Genomic DNA, 11,742 nt, shown 5'->3' with positions numbered 1-11,742 from the left:
ATTAATACGGATATAGATGGAAAGGTTTAAAAAGAATAAAGTACTGTAGATTGTAGATAAAAAAGTTGTCAAGATTAAGAATCATTGTTACTTACAAGTATGCATTATCAACTATGTACATGGCTATTTCTGATTCCAGGATGCCCCTTGAACTAATTGCTTTGGAGTTTTCAACCCAGAGGCGGCGTTAAACATAATGGTCTTATCAGAAAGTGACAAATCACCATTTCTCATTAACTCATCCTTGATGAAGTTAGCACGTTTTAAGCTTGAAGCATCTTTAAAGTCCGCAGGGTCAAATTTGAGGTCTTCCCATTTCCCACGGACCACTTCATTGATTCTCTTGCTCAAAGTTTCAGGATCGATATCTAGAGTAAAGTTTTTTTGCAATAAAAACCTATTTTTTGGTACATCGTCAAGGCGGTCAATTAAAGTTCGTGGCACTTGGTAAGGATAATTGGAAGAAATTAATGTTTCTTTTGTGACTGATGCAACTCTTGAGCTTAAACATGAGTTCAAGGTAGTTATTTTGCCATAAGTAAAGGTACTTGCATTTAAAACTGGCTTTAAAGGTTCGGCCCTTATGGTCTTATTGGTAAACTGCTGGGTCCTCGCGATACCACTTCCTTGATTGTCGTTTCTGGATGCCCTTGTATCTCTTCGAGGAAAAGGTTTCCTATTATTTTTATTAGGTGCCTTGCTAGGTGCTCCATCTTTTCTTGGGCCCTTACCATCAGCATTTCTTTGTCTCCTTGGACGTCTGACATCCTTTTCTTGTTTGAAAGAGTTCGTAAACAATGGATGGTCGCTTACCTTGATCTTTTCACCAGAAGATACCTTACGCGAAGCTGCATCTCTTGGCTGCTTGTTCTGATTTCTCTTAAGCTCTTGTTTCTGCCCAATGTTGCCAGCAGACTTGGTTTCCTTCAATGTCTTCGACTTGGCACTAATCCTGTCGATTCTATTCAACAAGTCCGATAAGAACGGAGTGTCTCTAGGTTTTGTTGAGTATAGGCGATACGCCGTTCTCAGTATACTCCTGACAGAAACATACATTACTGAACGCTCTCTTCTTCAAGTTAGATGAGGCCAATATTTGATGTAGAAATTGTCCGACGAGAATCGAGACAAAAATTACACGCCGCACTTTCTCTCTTGGGTCAGACTGGAAATTTTATAACTACCGACAAATTTCTCGCTAACCTCCGCGAGCGTCATGGCTGCTGCGAGCAGCTACTTATTAGTCGGGTCTAGTAAATGTCCATTCGCCCTCAAACTCACGGCCCGATTACCTGAACCAGACACTCAGACATTTTATAGAAAAGCATATAAATAATCTTACTCAAGTTAAACACCCCCATTATCCACAGAACAAAGCTCACCCGCCATTTTGTCTGCGCTAGTGCTCTCTATGGCTGCGTCGCCCTTATTCCCTGCAACCTCTGAACCTTAAGGCCGCGCACACCCCCATTATTGAAACCTGCACATAAGCACGGATACTTACCCGACGCCGAGCGTGCTAACGGCCAATGAACATTGAGTTTCTTCCATACAGACACCATCCGGAGCCCGTTGAAAAATTCAGAATTTGGTTGGTTAGTTTTGTTCATATTCAACAAAATCCAGTGGTTGTTGAAAAAATCAAATTGTTTGATTACGGATTAAGGTTTTTCTCTTTTTAAGCCAAACAACCTAAGAGTTTGAAGAACTAGAGAATACATCTTTAAAGACTAGCGAAAAGGTTACAATGTTGTCAGCTCGTCCAGTTTTACGTACTGCCGCCCGTTCAGCAGTTGCTGCCGGCAGATCACTCAGAGTTGTAAGTATATCGAATTGAACTTTCAAATATATGAATAGATAATGGAGACAAATAGATGAGGAATGTGGCTCTACACTAGTCAATTGGTTGAATATATCAGTAACTAAAGGGCTTGAAAGACAAAGATGGGCCCTGTCGCCGAGAATTGTACACGTTACTTGCCTGCTTCTTCAACTTGCAATTGAGACAAGTTATGTCTCGCTCTTAGACTTCCATTATACCTTGTAATTACAAACCGGTCATACTAACTCATTCTTTAGGCTAGAACAGCTCCAGTTGCACGCCGTTATGCTTCTGCCAAGGCCGCACCAACCGAAGTCTCTTCAATTTTGGAAGAGAGAATCAGAGGTGTTTCTGACGAAGCAAACTTAAATGAAACCGGTAGAGTTTTATCAGTTGGGTAAGTATTTATTTTGAATAAGACTTTGTCTGTTGAAGGTTGAAAAAATTTTCGACTGGGGCAATGAAGGTTAGAGGATCAAATAGTGCCTCTTACAATTTTATTAAGCATTGTACTAACTTATATCTTAGTGATGGTATCGCTCGTGTTTTCGGTTTAAACAATATCGGAGCTGAAGAATTGGTTGAATTCTCTTCAGGTGTCAAAGGTATGGCCTTGAACTTGGATGCTGACCAAGTCGGTATTGTGTTATTTGGTTCAGACAGATTGGTCAAGGAAGGTGAAACCGTCAAGAGAACTGGTAAGATTGTCGAAGTTCCAACTGGTCCAGAATTATTGGGTAGAGTTGTTGATGGTTTAGGTAACCCAATTGATGGTAAGGGTCCATTGAATGCATCTCACTCCTCGAGAGCTCAAGTTAAAGCTCCAGGTATCTTACCAAGAAGATCTGTTTACGAACCAATGCAAACTGGTTTGAAGGCAGTTGACGCTTTAGTCCCAATTGGTAGAGGTCAAAGAGAATTGATCATTGGTGATCGTCAAACTGGTAAGACCGCTGTTGCTTTAGATGCCATCTTAAACCAAAAGAGATGGAATAACGGTAGCGACGAGAAGAAGAAGTTGTACTGTGTTTACGTTGCTGTTGGTCAAAAGAGATCTACTGTTGCTCAATTAGTGCAAACTTTAGAACAAAACGATTCATTGAAATACTCTATCGTTGTTGCTGCTACTGCATCCGAAGCTGCTCCTTTGCAATATATTGCTCCTTTCACTGCTACTGCTATTGGTGAATGGTTCAGAGATAATGGAAAACACGCTTTGATTGTTTTCGATGATTTGTCTAAGCAAGCTGTTGCTTACCGTCAATTGTCATTGTTATTGAGACGTCCACCAGGAAGAGAAGCTTACCCTGGTGATGTTTTCTACTTGCACTCTAGATTGTTAGAAAGAGCTGCTAAGATGTCTGATGCTTTAGGTGGTGGTTCTTTGACCGCTTTGCCAATCATTGAAACCCAAGGTGGTGATGTCTCAGCTTATATTCCAACTAACGTTATTTCTATTACTGATGGTCAAATTTTCTTGGAAGCTGAATTGTTCTACAAGGGTATTAGACCAGCTATCAATGTTGGTTTGTCTGTCTCTCGTGTCGGTTCTGCTGCTCAAGTCAAGGCCATGAAGCAAGTTGCTGGTTCCATGAAGTTGTTCTTGGCTCAATACAGAGAAGTCGCTGCTTTCGCTCAATTCGGTTCCGATTTGGATGCTTCAACTAAGCAAACTTTGAACAGAGGTGAAAGATTGACCCAATTATTGAAACAGAACCAATACTCTCCACAAGCTGCTGAGGAACAAGTTCCAGTTATCTACGCTGGTGTTAACGGTTTCTTGGATTCTGTTCCTGTTGAAAGAGTCGGTGAATTCGAAGAAGGATTTTTGTCCAGCTTGAAATCCAATCAACCAGAAATTTTGGATGCCATCAGAGACAAGGGTGAATTATCTAAAGAATTATTAGACAAGTTGAAATCTGCTACTGAATCCTTCGTCGCAAGCTTCTAATTTGTTTAAAGCTATTAGACCTGTTTGGAGTTTCGATAGTGTACTTGCTTTTTTTCAGAGAAGTCAAGTACTCTTTAGATTTTCATTGGCATTTTTCTGAATAAAAAAAGCTATTTTTTTTTATGAATTAAGAAGGAAAAAGAATACTATTTTATATTTGAATACATATATTCTCGTTTATTCGATGTAATTTTGAATTTGATCTCTAAAACATGGCCCAATTGATATGGTTGACTCTGTATCCTCCTAACGGTTTTGCCAGGTTGTTAGCGACAGAAACAATACGTTAAGTTCGGCATTGTAGAGGGCTGTCCAAAGAATTGAGGGTTCTTCAGTAGGTTTTGATATCGCGATATCAAATTCGTCATTTTAATACGCAAACTTCCTTAAGAAAGATACTATTCTCAAAACAATGAAACAATGGAAGATAAGGAGCCAGAAGACATACTCCAAACTGATCTCCAATTTGAGATCGATCTTGAATATTTGTTAAATAGATTAGATGCATCTAAATCAGACATATCCGCAGGGATTGATTGCAATGTTATATGTGAAGATAACTCAAAAAGACGAAAAAAGAAGACACGGAAGCTCAAAAGCAGGCAAATGACGGATCTCATAGCAGAAGTTATAGGGGATTTGGATGATATATGCCTCTCTAGTGGTGAGGATGAATCTCTTGAAAGTGGTTACTCTACTTCAACTGGGAACAGTTCAATGCTCGATTCAAGTCAAGAACACAAGTCGTCGACAGATAGCATTGCACGGGAACATAGAGAGAGTGCTACGAAGAAGAGCTCTAGGCTGAACAAAAGATCAAAAACAAAAAAGGAAACAAATAACTCAGAGGCAAGTACTCACGCTTATGGAAAAGAGAAAGGTCAACAAAACACTGGGAGCGATCCAGGCGTTACAAGTTCGCATAACATAGCTGAGAGAACATCTAGTGAGGTTGCTATAGCGAAGAGAAAGAAGCTGAACGTCAAACGGTTAGAGCGAAGACGGAAGGCTGCACATTTGAAAAAGTCAAATAGAATAGAGGAGAGCAACAATTCCCCAGGCATTCACCCAGAAGTCAAGAGAGAATTTAGTGATTCAAGCAACTTGGAGCCAAATAGTGAAACGGCAACTTTACTAATTAAGAAAGGCTCGAAAGGAACCGTTTACAAGGGCAAGAAATCCAGACAAGCTGAGAAACTGTATATGAAGAGACTTGATGTCGACTCTCCGAAAGAGTATTCTAATGTCATCAAGTAACTGCATTCTGCCAATACTATTATGGCGAGGTGAAACCCTTCACTGATACTTTTCAGTTCGACAGCCCCTCATTTATCCAAATATATCGATAGTCGGTCATTGGTTTTCTTGTAATATAGAGCCGTTCTCCTTGATTACTCATTTTGATAGCCTTATTGTCTGAACATTTGCGGTTTACGATATGCGATATATAAACCTCAATGGGCTGCCGTATCTCAGGAGGCAAGCTAAGAGGGCTCGATGTCTTTTGAAATCCTTGTTTTACGTAAGAGCTGGTTTTACACAGAGAATAGTTGACACATAAACCACCCTCTACGAGGAGTGTTAAATAAGGCATCAGGTCTTGAGATCTGAAAGAATCGCCAAAGATTTATGTCTGAGCTTGGATCTTGCATCTTCGGAAGAGTTCAGTTTTCTTTTACTTCTAGGACCGACGGATAAATTTGAATCACTTAAAAATGATGGGTTTGTAAGAGACTTCAGAGAAAAAGCTAAAAGCTTAGAACAAGCGATGAATTGCAATATACCCCCCAGAATATGTCCACCTTTTTTATCTAAAAGCAATTCCGACGTTAAATGGACAGTGGCAGACGATGACTACGAATTGACTGAAGATATAATATACCGCATCCTCAGCACTATGGGACTTAAGAGTAATCCTCCAGACAATAACAATATTGAAAATGGTGGACAGCTAAAAATAATGCTGTTAAGGAGATCGAAATAACTGTACTCATGTCTTTTTGTAGACATTCAGCTTCTGGATTAGTCGATTTAATCTTTCAAGAAACGTATTTCGAGAAGCTTGAGGAGCCTTGACAAATTAGACCCAAAGGTTACAAAACAGAGAAGCTAATTGTAAACGTAGACTGTGTCAAGGAACAGCGTCTCGTAGCTTATTACGTATCGAGATTCACTTTCGAGCTTACAAACAAGGAATACCAGTTGACGTACTGCACGACGGAACCGTTAATTGCAATGATGTTCCCAGTCATATATTAGATATAAGGGCTTATAAGGACTTTCACATTACTTATTTAAAAAAAACTTTTGTTTAAGACATAATTTATATAGGTTGTTCATTTTTAAAGAGAATAGTCGAGTTTTGATGTTTGATACATGTGACTAAGAAATTGTATGCGAATGGACGTTATATCAGTTCTTCAGGAGAGTATTCACGTATCTCCCGGTAATTGCATCTATCAAGTATGGCGTAGCAATGGACTCTCTCTTGCAAATTCAGGGCCAGATCACTATATATGCAGGAAATGTAACGTTACCAAGTAGATCTCGAGCTTTGTGTAATTTTTGGCGGCTCTCTACTCTGAGTCATCAGATAACGTTAGCCTGTTCATTCTTGACGATATTTAAACCTCCAATAGGTTCTTGCATCTCATGGCATAAGTCTTTATTGATAATGTCTTTTGAGATCCTTGTTTTACGTAAAAATTGGTTTTACACGGAGAAAAGTCGAGAAACATCCCATCCGTTAGTTGGATTGTTGAATAAGGCATATGCCAAAGTGAAATACAAGTATCAGATCTTGAAATCGGATAGAGTTCCCAAGGATTTATGTCTGGCCTTCGATGTTGCATCTGCGGAAGAGTTCAGCTTTCTTTTACTTCTAGGGCCGACTGATAAATTTGATTTACTTAAAAACAATGGGATTATTAGAGATTTTTCAGAAAGAGCTAAAAACTTCGAAGAAGCGAATGATTGTGATATACCCCCTGAGTATGTCCACCTTTTTGATCTAAAAAGCAATTCTGATGTTAAATGGACAGTGGCAGACGATGACTACGAATTCACTGATGATGTAATATACCGCGTCCTCAGCACTGTGGGAGTTAAGAGTGGATCGCCCGACGAAAACAATAAGACTTCTAAGGGTGATACGTCCAAAGACAAATCTCCACCTAAGGTTAATGCTGTTAAGGAGATCTACATTACGGCGTTCACGTCGTTTTGTAAAAACACCGCATCTAAATTCCTAGATTTAATCCTCCAAGAGATATTCTTTGAAAAGCTTGCTGAGTCTTTGGAAAATAGACCCCAAACTCTTAAAAAAGAGAAGCTAATTGTGCATGCAGATTGTGTCAAGGAACACTGTCTCGTAGATTATTATGTTTCGAAATTGAATTTCGAGCTTGCAAACAAGGAATACTACTTCGACATAATGAAAGATGGAACTATTCACAGCGATGCCCTTCCGGATCATATGTTGGAAATAAAGGCTTATAGAGACTTTCACATTACTTTTTTGAAAAGAACTGTTTTATTTAAGACATAATTCATATTAGCTTATTCATATTTAATTAGAAGATCGCCCTTTGGTGTTGACTACAAATGACAATCGTGCCTGGATAGTTATTTGCTATATCCGTTCGTAGATAGCCAATTTGTAACATTTTGACGGTCTCTAGATGCCCAGTTAGATTTTGTGGTGATCATCTCCAATGCTTGAGCCAAACTTTGGTTGAAACCCTTCTTGTCTTTTCCAGAGAAGAAATTTTCAACTTCACTCTTTTGTGATGCTTTAGTAAAGCCAGCAACACAAATCTTAACTATAATGCCTAACATTGGTAAACTAGGGGGGAAGGTTTCAACAATAGTCAGCCAGTTTTCCTTTAACCATTTCCAAATTCTTTCAATACCCAATTTATGAGACATAAAGCCAACTAAAGGACCATAAACATCCTGGGATTTAATCACCTTGGTATCTAACAAAAGAGCAATTACTTTTTCAATAACATCAGGTTGTCTGAATTTACCTAAAGTCCTCAAGGCAGACATCTTCTCTTCCACAGAATCCGGATTTTTATAAATGTTCAATATCTTTTCGAAATCCAGATTATCACCATACTTGGCAACACAAGAAAAAATGGCCGGTCTTAAGTCTGCTTTTAGGGCTTTCTTATCACCATTGACGTAAGCGTCAAAGGACTTCCTCGAATACTCGATAGCGCCCTTATGACCAGCACTTACTGCCGTTCCAAATAATGAAGATTTGAGCTGTTTTTCAGAGAAAGAATCACTCTCCTGAATATCCCAGCCGATTTCATTCAAATTTTTGCTAATTAAGTCTAACGCAAATAAATTCAATGCTGTAGTAACACTTTCTTCTTCAAAACGCATGACAGCTTTTAAAGAATTGATCTTACCTAAAATCTGATCCCAAACAACGTAACTTGTTTCGCTTGACCACAGTTTTATCAAATTTAATAGATCGACAGTTTGAATCAAACCACAAGAAGCTAAAGACCCAGCATCAGCGACTAATCCAGTACGATCTTCGATGGATAATTTACCAGTTAAACCTGCTTTGCCCAACTTCGCCCAACGAGATGGTTCATATACAGTTCTATATATACCCACCAGGTCCCCGTTAATTTTAAAAAAGTCATCCTTCACATCCAATTTAAAAGATTTTGTTCTGGAATCTAACACAAGAGATTCGTCAGTTCCTTGACTCGTCTTCAAACCCAAAAATACAGGATACAAAACTTTATCTTCTTCTGGTTTAACGTCGTTGGTTGCTAAGAATCTATTCTGAGATACCTTCAATTCTCCTTTCTCTTCTTCAACTTTGATTACCGGAAATCCCACGTTCTTAGTCCAAATATCCATTACTTTGACAACATCTTTGCCGCTCTGTTCACTCAAAGCTTCCCATAAATCGCTGGTTCGAGTATTTCCCCATTTATGCCTTTGTAAATACTTAGCGACACCCTTTATGAAGACTTCCTCGCCTAACCACCTAGACACCATTTTCAAAACAGCTGAACCTTTGCTATAGGATATAGCATCAAATATTTGATTAATCTCGTCAACTTTTTTGACAGGAACTTCGATGGGATGTGAAGATCTCAAAGAATCTAAAGACAAAGCAGATTGCAAGGTATCAGATACATAGCTCTCCCATACATTCCACTCTGGATAGAGTGCATTACAGGCATACCAAGACATCCATGTCGCAAAACCTTCATTCAACCACAAACCATCCCAAAAATCCATAGTAACTAAGTTTCCAAACCATTGATGTGCCAACTCATGCATAACAACTTCAGTTACTCTATGTTTAGTATTAATGTTGGCATTAGAAGGATCTAAGAGGAGATCAGCAGTACGATATGTGATTAAGCCGAAATTCTCCATGGCACCTGACGCAAAGTCATGGATTGCAACCATATCACACTTTGGCAATGGATAAGGGATATCGAACTTGGATTCAAAAAAGGCCAACGTCTTTGCTCCAATGTCAGCAGCATATTGTCCTAATTTTTCAGAACCTGGAGTAGAATACACTTTGATAGGAACTCTAAAATCATTATTCTCAACATATTTCAAATCACCAACAATAAACGCTACCAAATAAGTAGACATCAATGGTGTAGTTTTAAAATCAACTCTCTTTTTATTGTCCCCTATTAGCGTAGTATCCTTTTCATCCATATTAGATAACGCTATCAACGACATATCTGCGATTAAAGAGATTGTGAACTTAGCTTTAGCTGATGGTTCATCATAACACGGAAATGCTCGGCGGCAGTCCGTAGCCTCCATTTGGGTGGTAGCTAAATACTTAGTCTTCCCATTTTCCTCATAACTAGATCTGTAGAACCCAGCCATTTTATCGTTTAGCTCACCAGTGTATTTGATATGAAGTTTAGCTTCTCTACCCTCTATCAAGTGATCCTCAAACCTAAAAGTGACCGTTTGTCTGTCTGTATCATATTCGATTCCATCAGCTGTAACATCGTTGACCTTGGCTTCATGGATTTCGATGTCAAGTAAGTTTAAAGTAATATAGTTAGTTCTTTCGTTAATTAGAAAGTCAATTGCTACTTGTCCATCAAACTTGAAGGTATCGAAATTTGGTTCCAACGTTAACTTGTAATGAAGAGGTTTGATATTAGAAGGTAATACTTCCCTATCCTGAGAGGCATCATTCAATGAAACTGCCGATGAATTAGAAGAGGTGTGCATGATACTCGGTTTTATTGAAGTAATGACAGCTTTAAATGAGTTCTTGTGAATAAGATGGAGCGGTACGGAAGATTCGTGGCAAATATCATCTATCCAGGTCGAGAATAGTTGTGTATATTCACTATTGGGACTAAATCAGCAATTAAGCTAAGAAGAGGTTTAAAAACGGATAAATTAAGCCGATAAGTCCTTTAAGAACTATGCCGATTCTATTATCATCAACAGTATAGTTAATTTGATTTATAAAGGAGGAAATTAAGAGAGCAGTTTTATAGTATGGCAACATAGTCGGTATATGGATTTTAATGGATATATCCGGGGGCTCCGCTCCTTATTCTGGATGAGCTGAGTGCTTAGAGGAAGTGATATTCTTCCTTGTAACTATGTCAGCTGGCAAGTTGTAGCCAACACCCTTAGTCAGAAGCACTAGGCAGAAGTGACGACGGGTTTCCTTGGTAAATGCTTGATATGAGATTCTAACATTCTCCGGAACGGCATATCTGAATGGGAGTGAATGGAACACGTTGTTTGAGCAATTGACCATCAACGAAGGTTCATTAGCGTAGACAGAACCTCTACGATATTCGTAGTATTACTTTCCACTTATCTATTGCTGCTCGATTCTAGTGAACATTGTGTGGACGTATGATACTATGTAGAGATGTATAAAAAGACCCGTAAAGGCAAAGGATATTTAGCCGAGTCAATTGGCTCCTGTTTTTCATTCTAGCCTAAGTAATTGAGTCATGCTGGACTTCATTATTTATTTAATGTGTATCTATCCTTTTCTCTAGCATATCTCCAGATTAGTTATTGTTTCATATTTTTTGCCCATTGAATCCACGGCAACTGCAATTTTTTCTGTTCTACCTTCATAATCTTTGGAATTGAGGGTTGTGTATAAATTAAAATGGCCCAGCTGCTCTTCTAGTAGACCGAATGTTAGATTTTAGGTCATATATAGTAATGTTTGACTAACAGGTTCTGTTTGGCTAATTTGCAGCTTAAAGTATTGAACGAGCTCAGATACAGTACTAAAAAAAAACTCATAACAAAAGCTTTATTCCTTTCCAATCCTTCAATAGTATAAGAATATCGATGAATGAACCTCTTGAGACTCTCTATATTAACAACTTAAACGAAAAGGTTTCGATTAACACATTAGAAAATGCATTACGTTCAAATTTCGAAAAATATGGAACTATTATTCAAATTACAGCTCACAAGAGCTTAAAGAGAAAGGGTCAAGCATTTATAACTTTTAACAATATAGAAGCATCTAAAGAGGCACTTACAAGATTGCAGGGCCATAAGCTATTTGATAAGGTATTGAAGATCGATTTTGCTAAATCTAATTCAGATAATTATTTCACAGACATTAAACAAGAATCTGTCGAATCTAGGAAGAGACAAAGAATAGAGAAGAGGGCTAAGGAAGATGAAAGACCGAAAAAGGTCGTCAAAATAAAAGACTGGCAGTCTTTACCATCTCATAACATTTTGCTTGCCCAAAACTTGAAGCCAGGTGCTAATATTGAAGACTTAAACGCATTCTTCGAAGAATTTCAAGGTTTCATTAACGCCAGATTTGTTAAAGTTCGAAACTTAGCTTTTATCGAATTCGACAATGAAAACTTGTCTACGGAGTGTTTAAAAGCTATCCAATCGAGTAAATTTGAAGAAATCTTCGGTGCAGAGGCAGTGATGACTTACGCTAAAAAATAAT

At 38.4% G+C, this 11,742-nt stretch overlaps 7 protein-coding genes across 7 annotated transcripts; 5 read left to right on the top strand and 2 right to left on the bottom strand.

Annotated features, from left to right (window-relative positions):
* Positions 1-123: 123 nt before the first annotated feature.
* Positions 124-1,056, bottom strand: PRCAT00005321001 (uncharacterized protein; the record flags this gene model as incomplete). Its single annotated transcript, XM_062955386.1, has 1 exon — positions 124-1,056. The coding sequence occupies one exon, from the start codon at positions 1,054-1,056 to the stop codon at positions 124-126; it is 933 nt and encodes a 310-aa protein (XP_062811994.1).
* Positions 1,057-2,282: 1,226 nt separating this feature from the next.
* ATP1 (F1F0 ATP synthase subunit alpha) lies at positions 2,283-3,773 on the top strand (the record flags this gene model as incomplete). The annotated part of the gene is made up of 1 exon (XM_062955385.1): positions 2,283-3,773. The coding sequence occupies one exon, from the start codon at positions 2,283-2,285 to the stop codon at positions 3,771-3,773; it is 1,491 nt and encodes a 496-aa protein (XP_062811993.1).
* A 420-nt stretch (positions 3,774-4,193) lies between these two features.
* On the top strand, positions 4,194-5,030 carry PGA55 (Pga55p; the record flags this gene model as incomplete). The annotated part of the gene is made up of 1 exon (XM_062955384.1): positions 4,194-5,030. The coding sequence occupies one exon, from the start codon at positions 4,194-4,196 to the stop codon at positions 5,028-5,030; it is 837 nt and encodes a 278-aa protein (XP_062811992.1).
* Positions 5,031-5,541: 511 nt separating this feature from the next.
* Positions 5,542-5,757, top strand: PRCAT00005317001 (uncharacterized protein; the record flags this gene model as incomplete). The annotated part of the gene is made up of 1 exon (XM_062955383.1): positions 5,542-5,757. The coding sequence occupies one exon, from the start codon at positions 5,542-5,544 to the stop codon at positions 5,755-5,757; it is 216 nt and encodes a 71-aa protein (XP_062811991.1).
* A 492-nt stretch (positions 5,758-6,249) lies between these two features.
* On the top strand, positions 6,250-7,320 carry PRCAT00005316001 (uncharacterized protein; the record flags this gene model as incomplete). Its single annotated transcript, XM_062955382.1, has 1 exon — positions 6,250-7,320. The coding sequence occupies one exon, from the start codon at positions 6,250-6,252 to the stop codon at positions 7,318-7,320; it is 1,071 nt and encodes a 356-aa protein (XP_062811990.1).
* A 77-nt stretch (positions 7,321-7,397) lies between these two features.
* On the bottom strand, positions 7,398-10,016 carry APE2 (metallo-aminopeptidase; the record flags this gene model as incomplete). The annotated part of the gene is made up of 1 exon (XM_062955381.1): positions 7,398-10,016. One exon carries the CDS (start codon positions 10,014-10,016, stop codon positions 7,398-7,400), a length of 2,619 nt encoding a protein of 872 aa, XP_062811989.1.
* A 1,098-nt stretch (positions 10,017-11,114) lies between these two features.
* PRCAT00005314001 (uncharacterized protein) lies at positions 11,115-11,741 on the top strand (the record flags this gene model as incomplete). The annotated part of the gene is made up of 1 exon (XM_062955380.1): positions 11,115-11,741. One exon carries the CDS (start codon positions 11,115-11,117, stop codon positions 11,739-11,741), a length of 627 nt encoding a protein of 208 aa, XP_062811988.1.
* Between the last annotated feature and the right edge of the window lies 1 nt (position 11,742).

The sequence above is a fragment of the Priceomyces carsonii genome (assembly GCF_900007245.1).
Source record: "Priceomyces carsonii strain CBS4050 genome assembly, scaffold: Debaryomyces_carsonii_scaffold_6, whole genome shotgun sequence".
NCBI classification, from domain to species: domain Eukaryota; kingdom Fungi; phylum Ascomycota; class Pichiomycetes; order Serinales; family Debaryomycetaceae; genus Priceomyces; species Priceomyces carsonii.
This window is presented reverse-complemented; position numbering and strand designations above follow the sequence as displayed.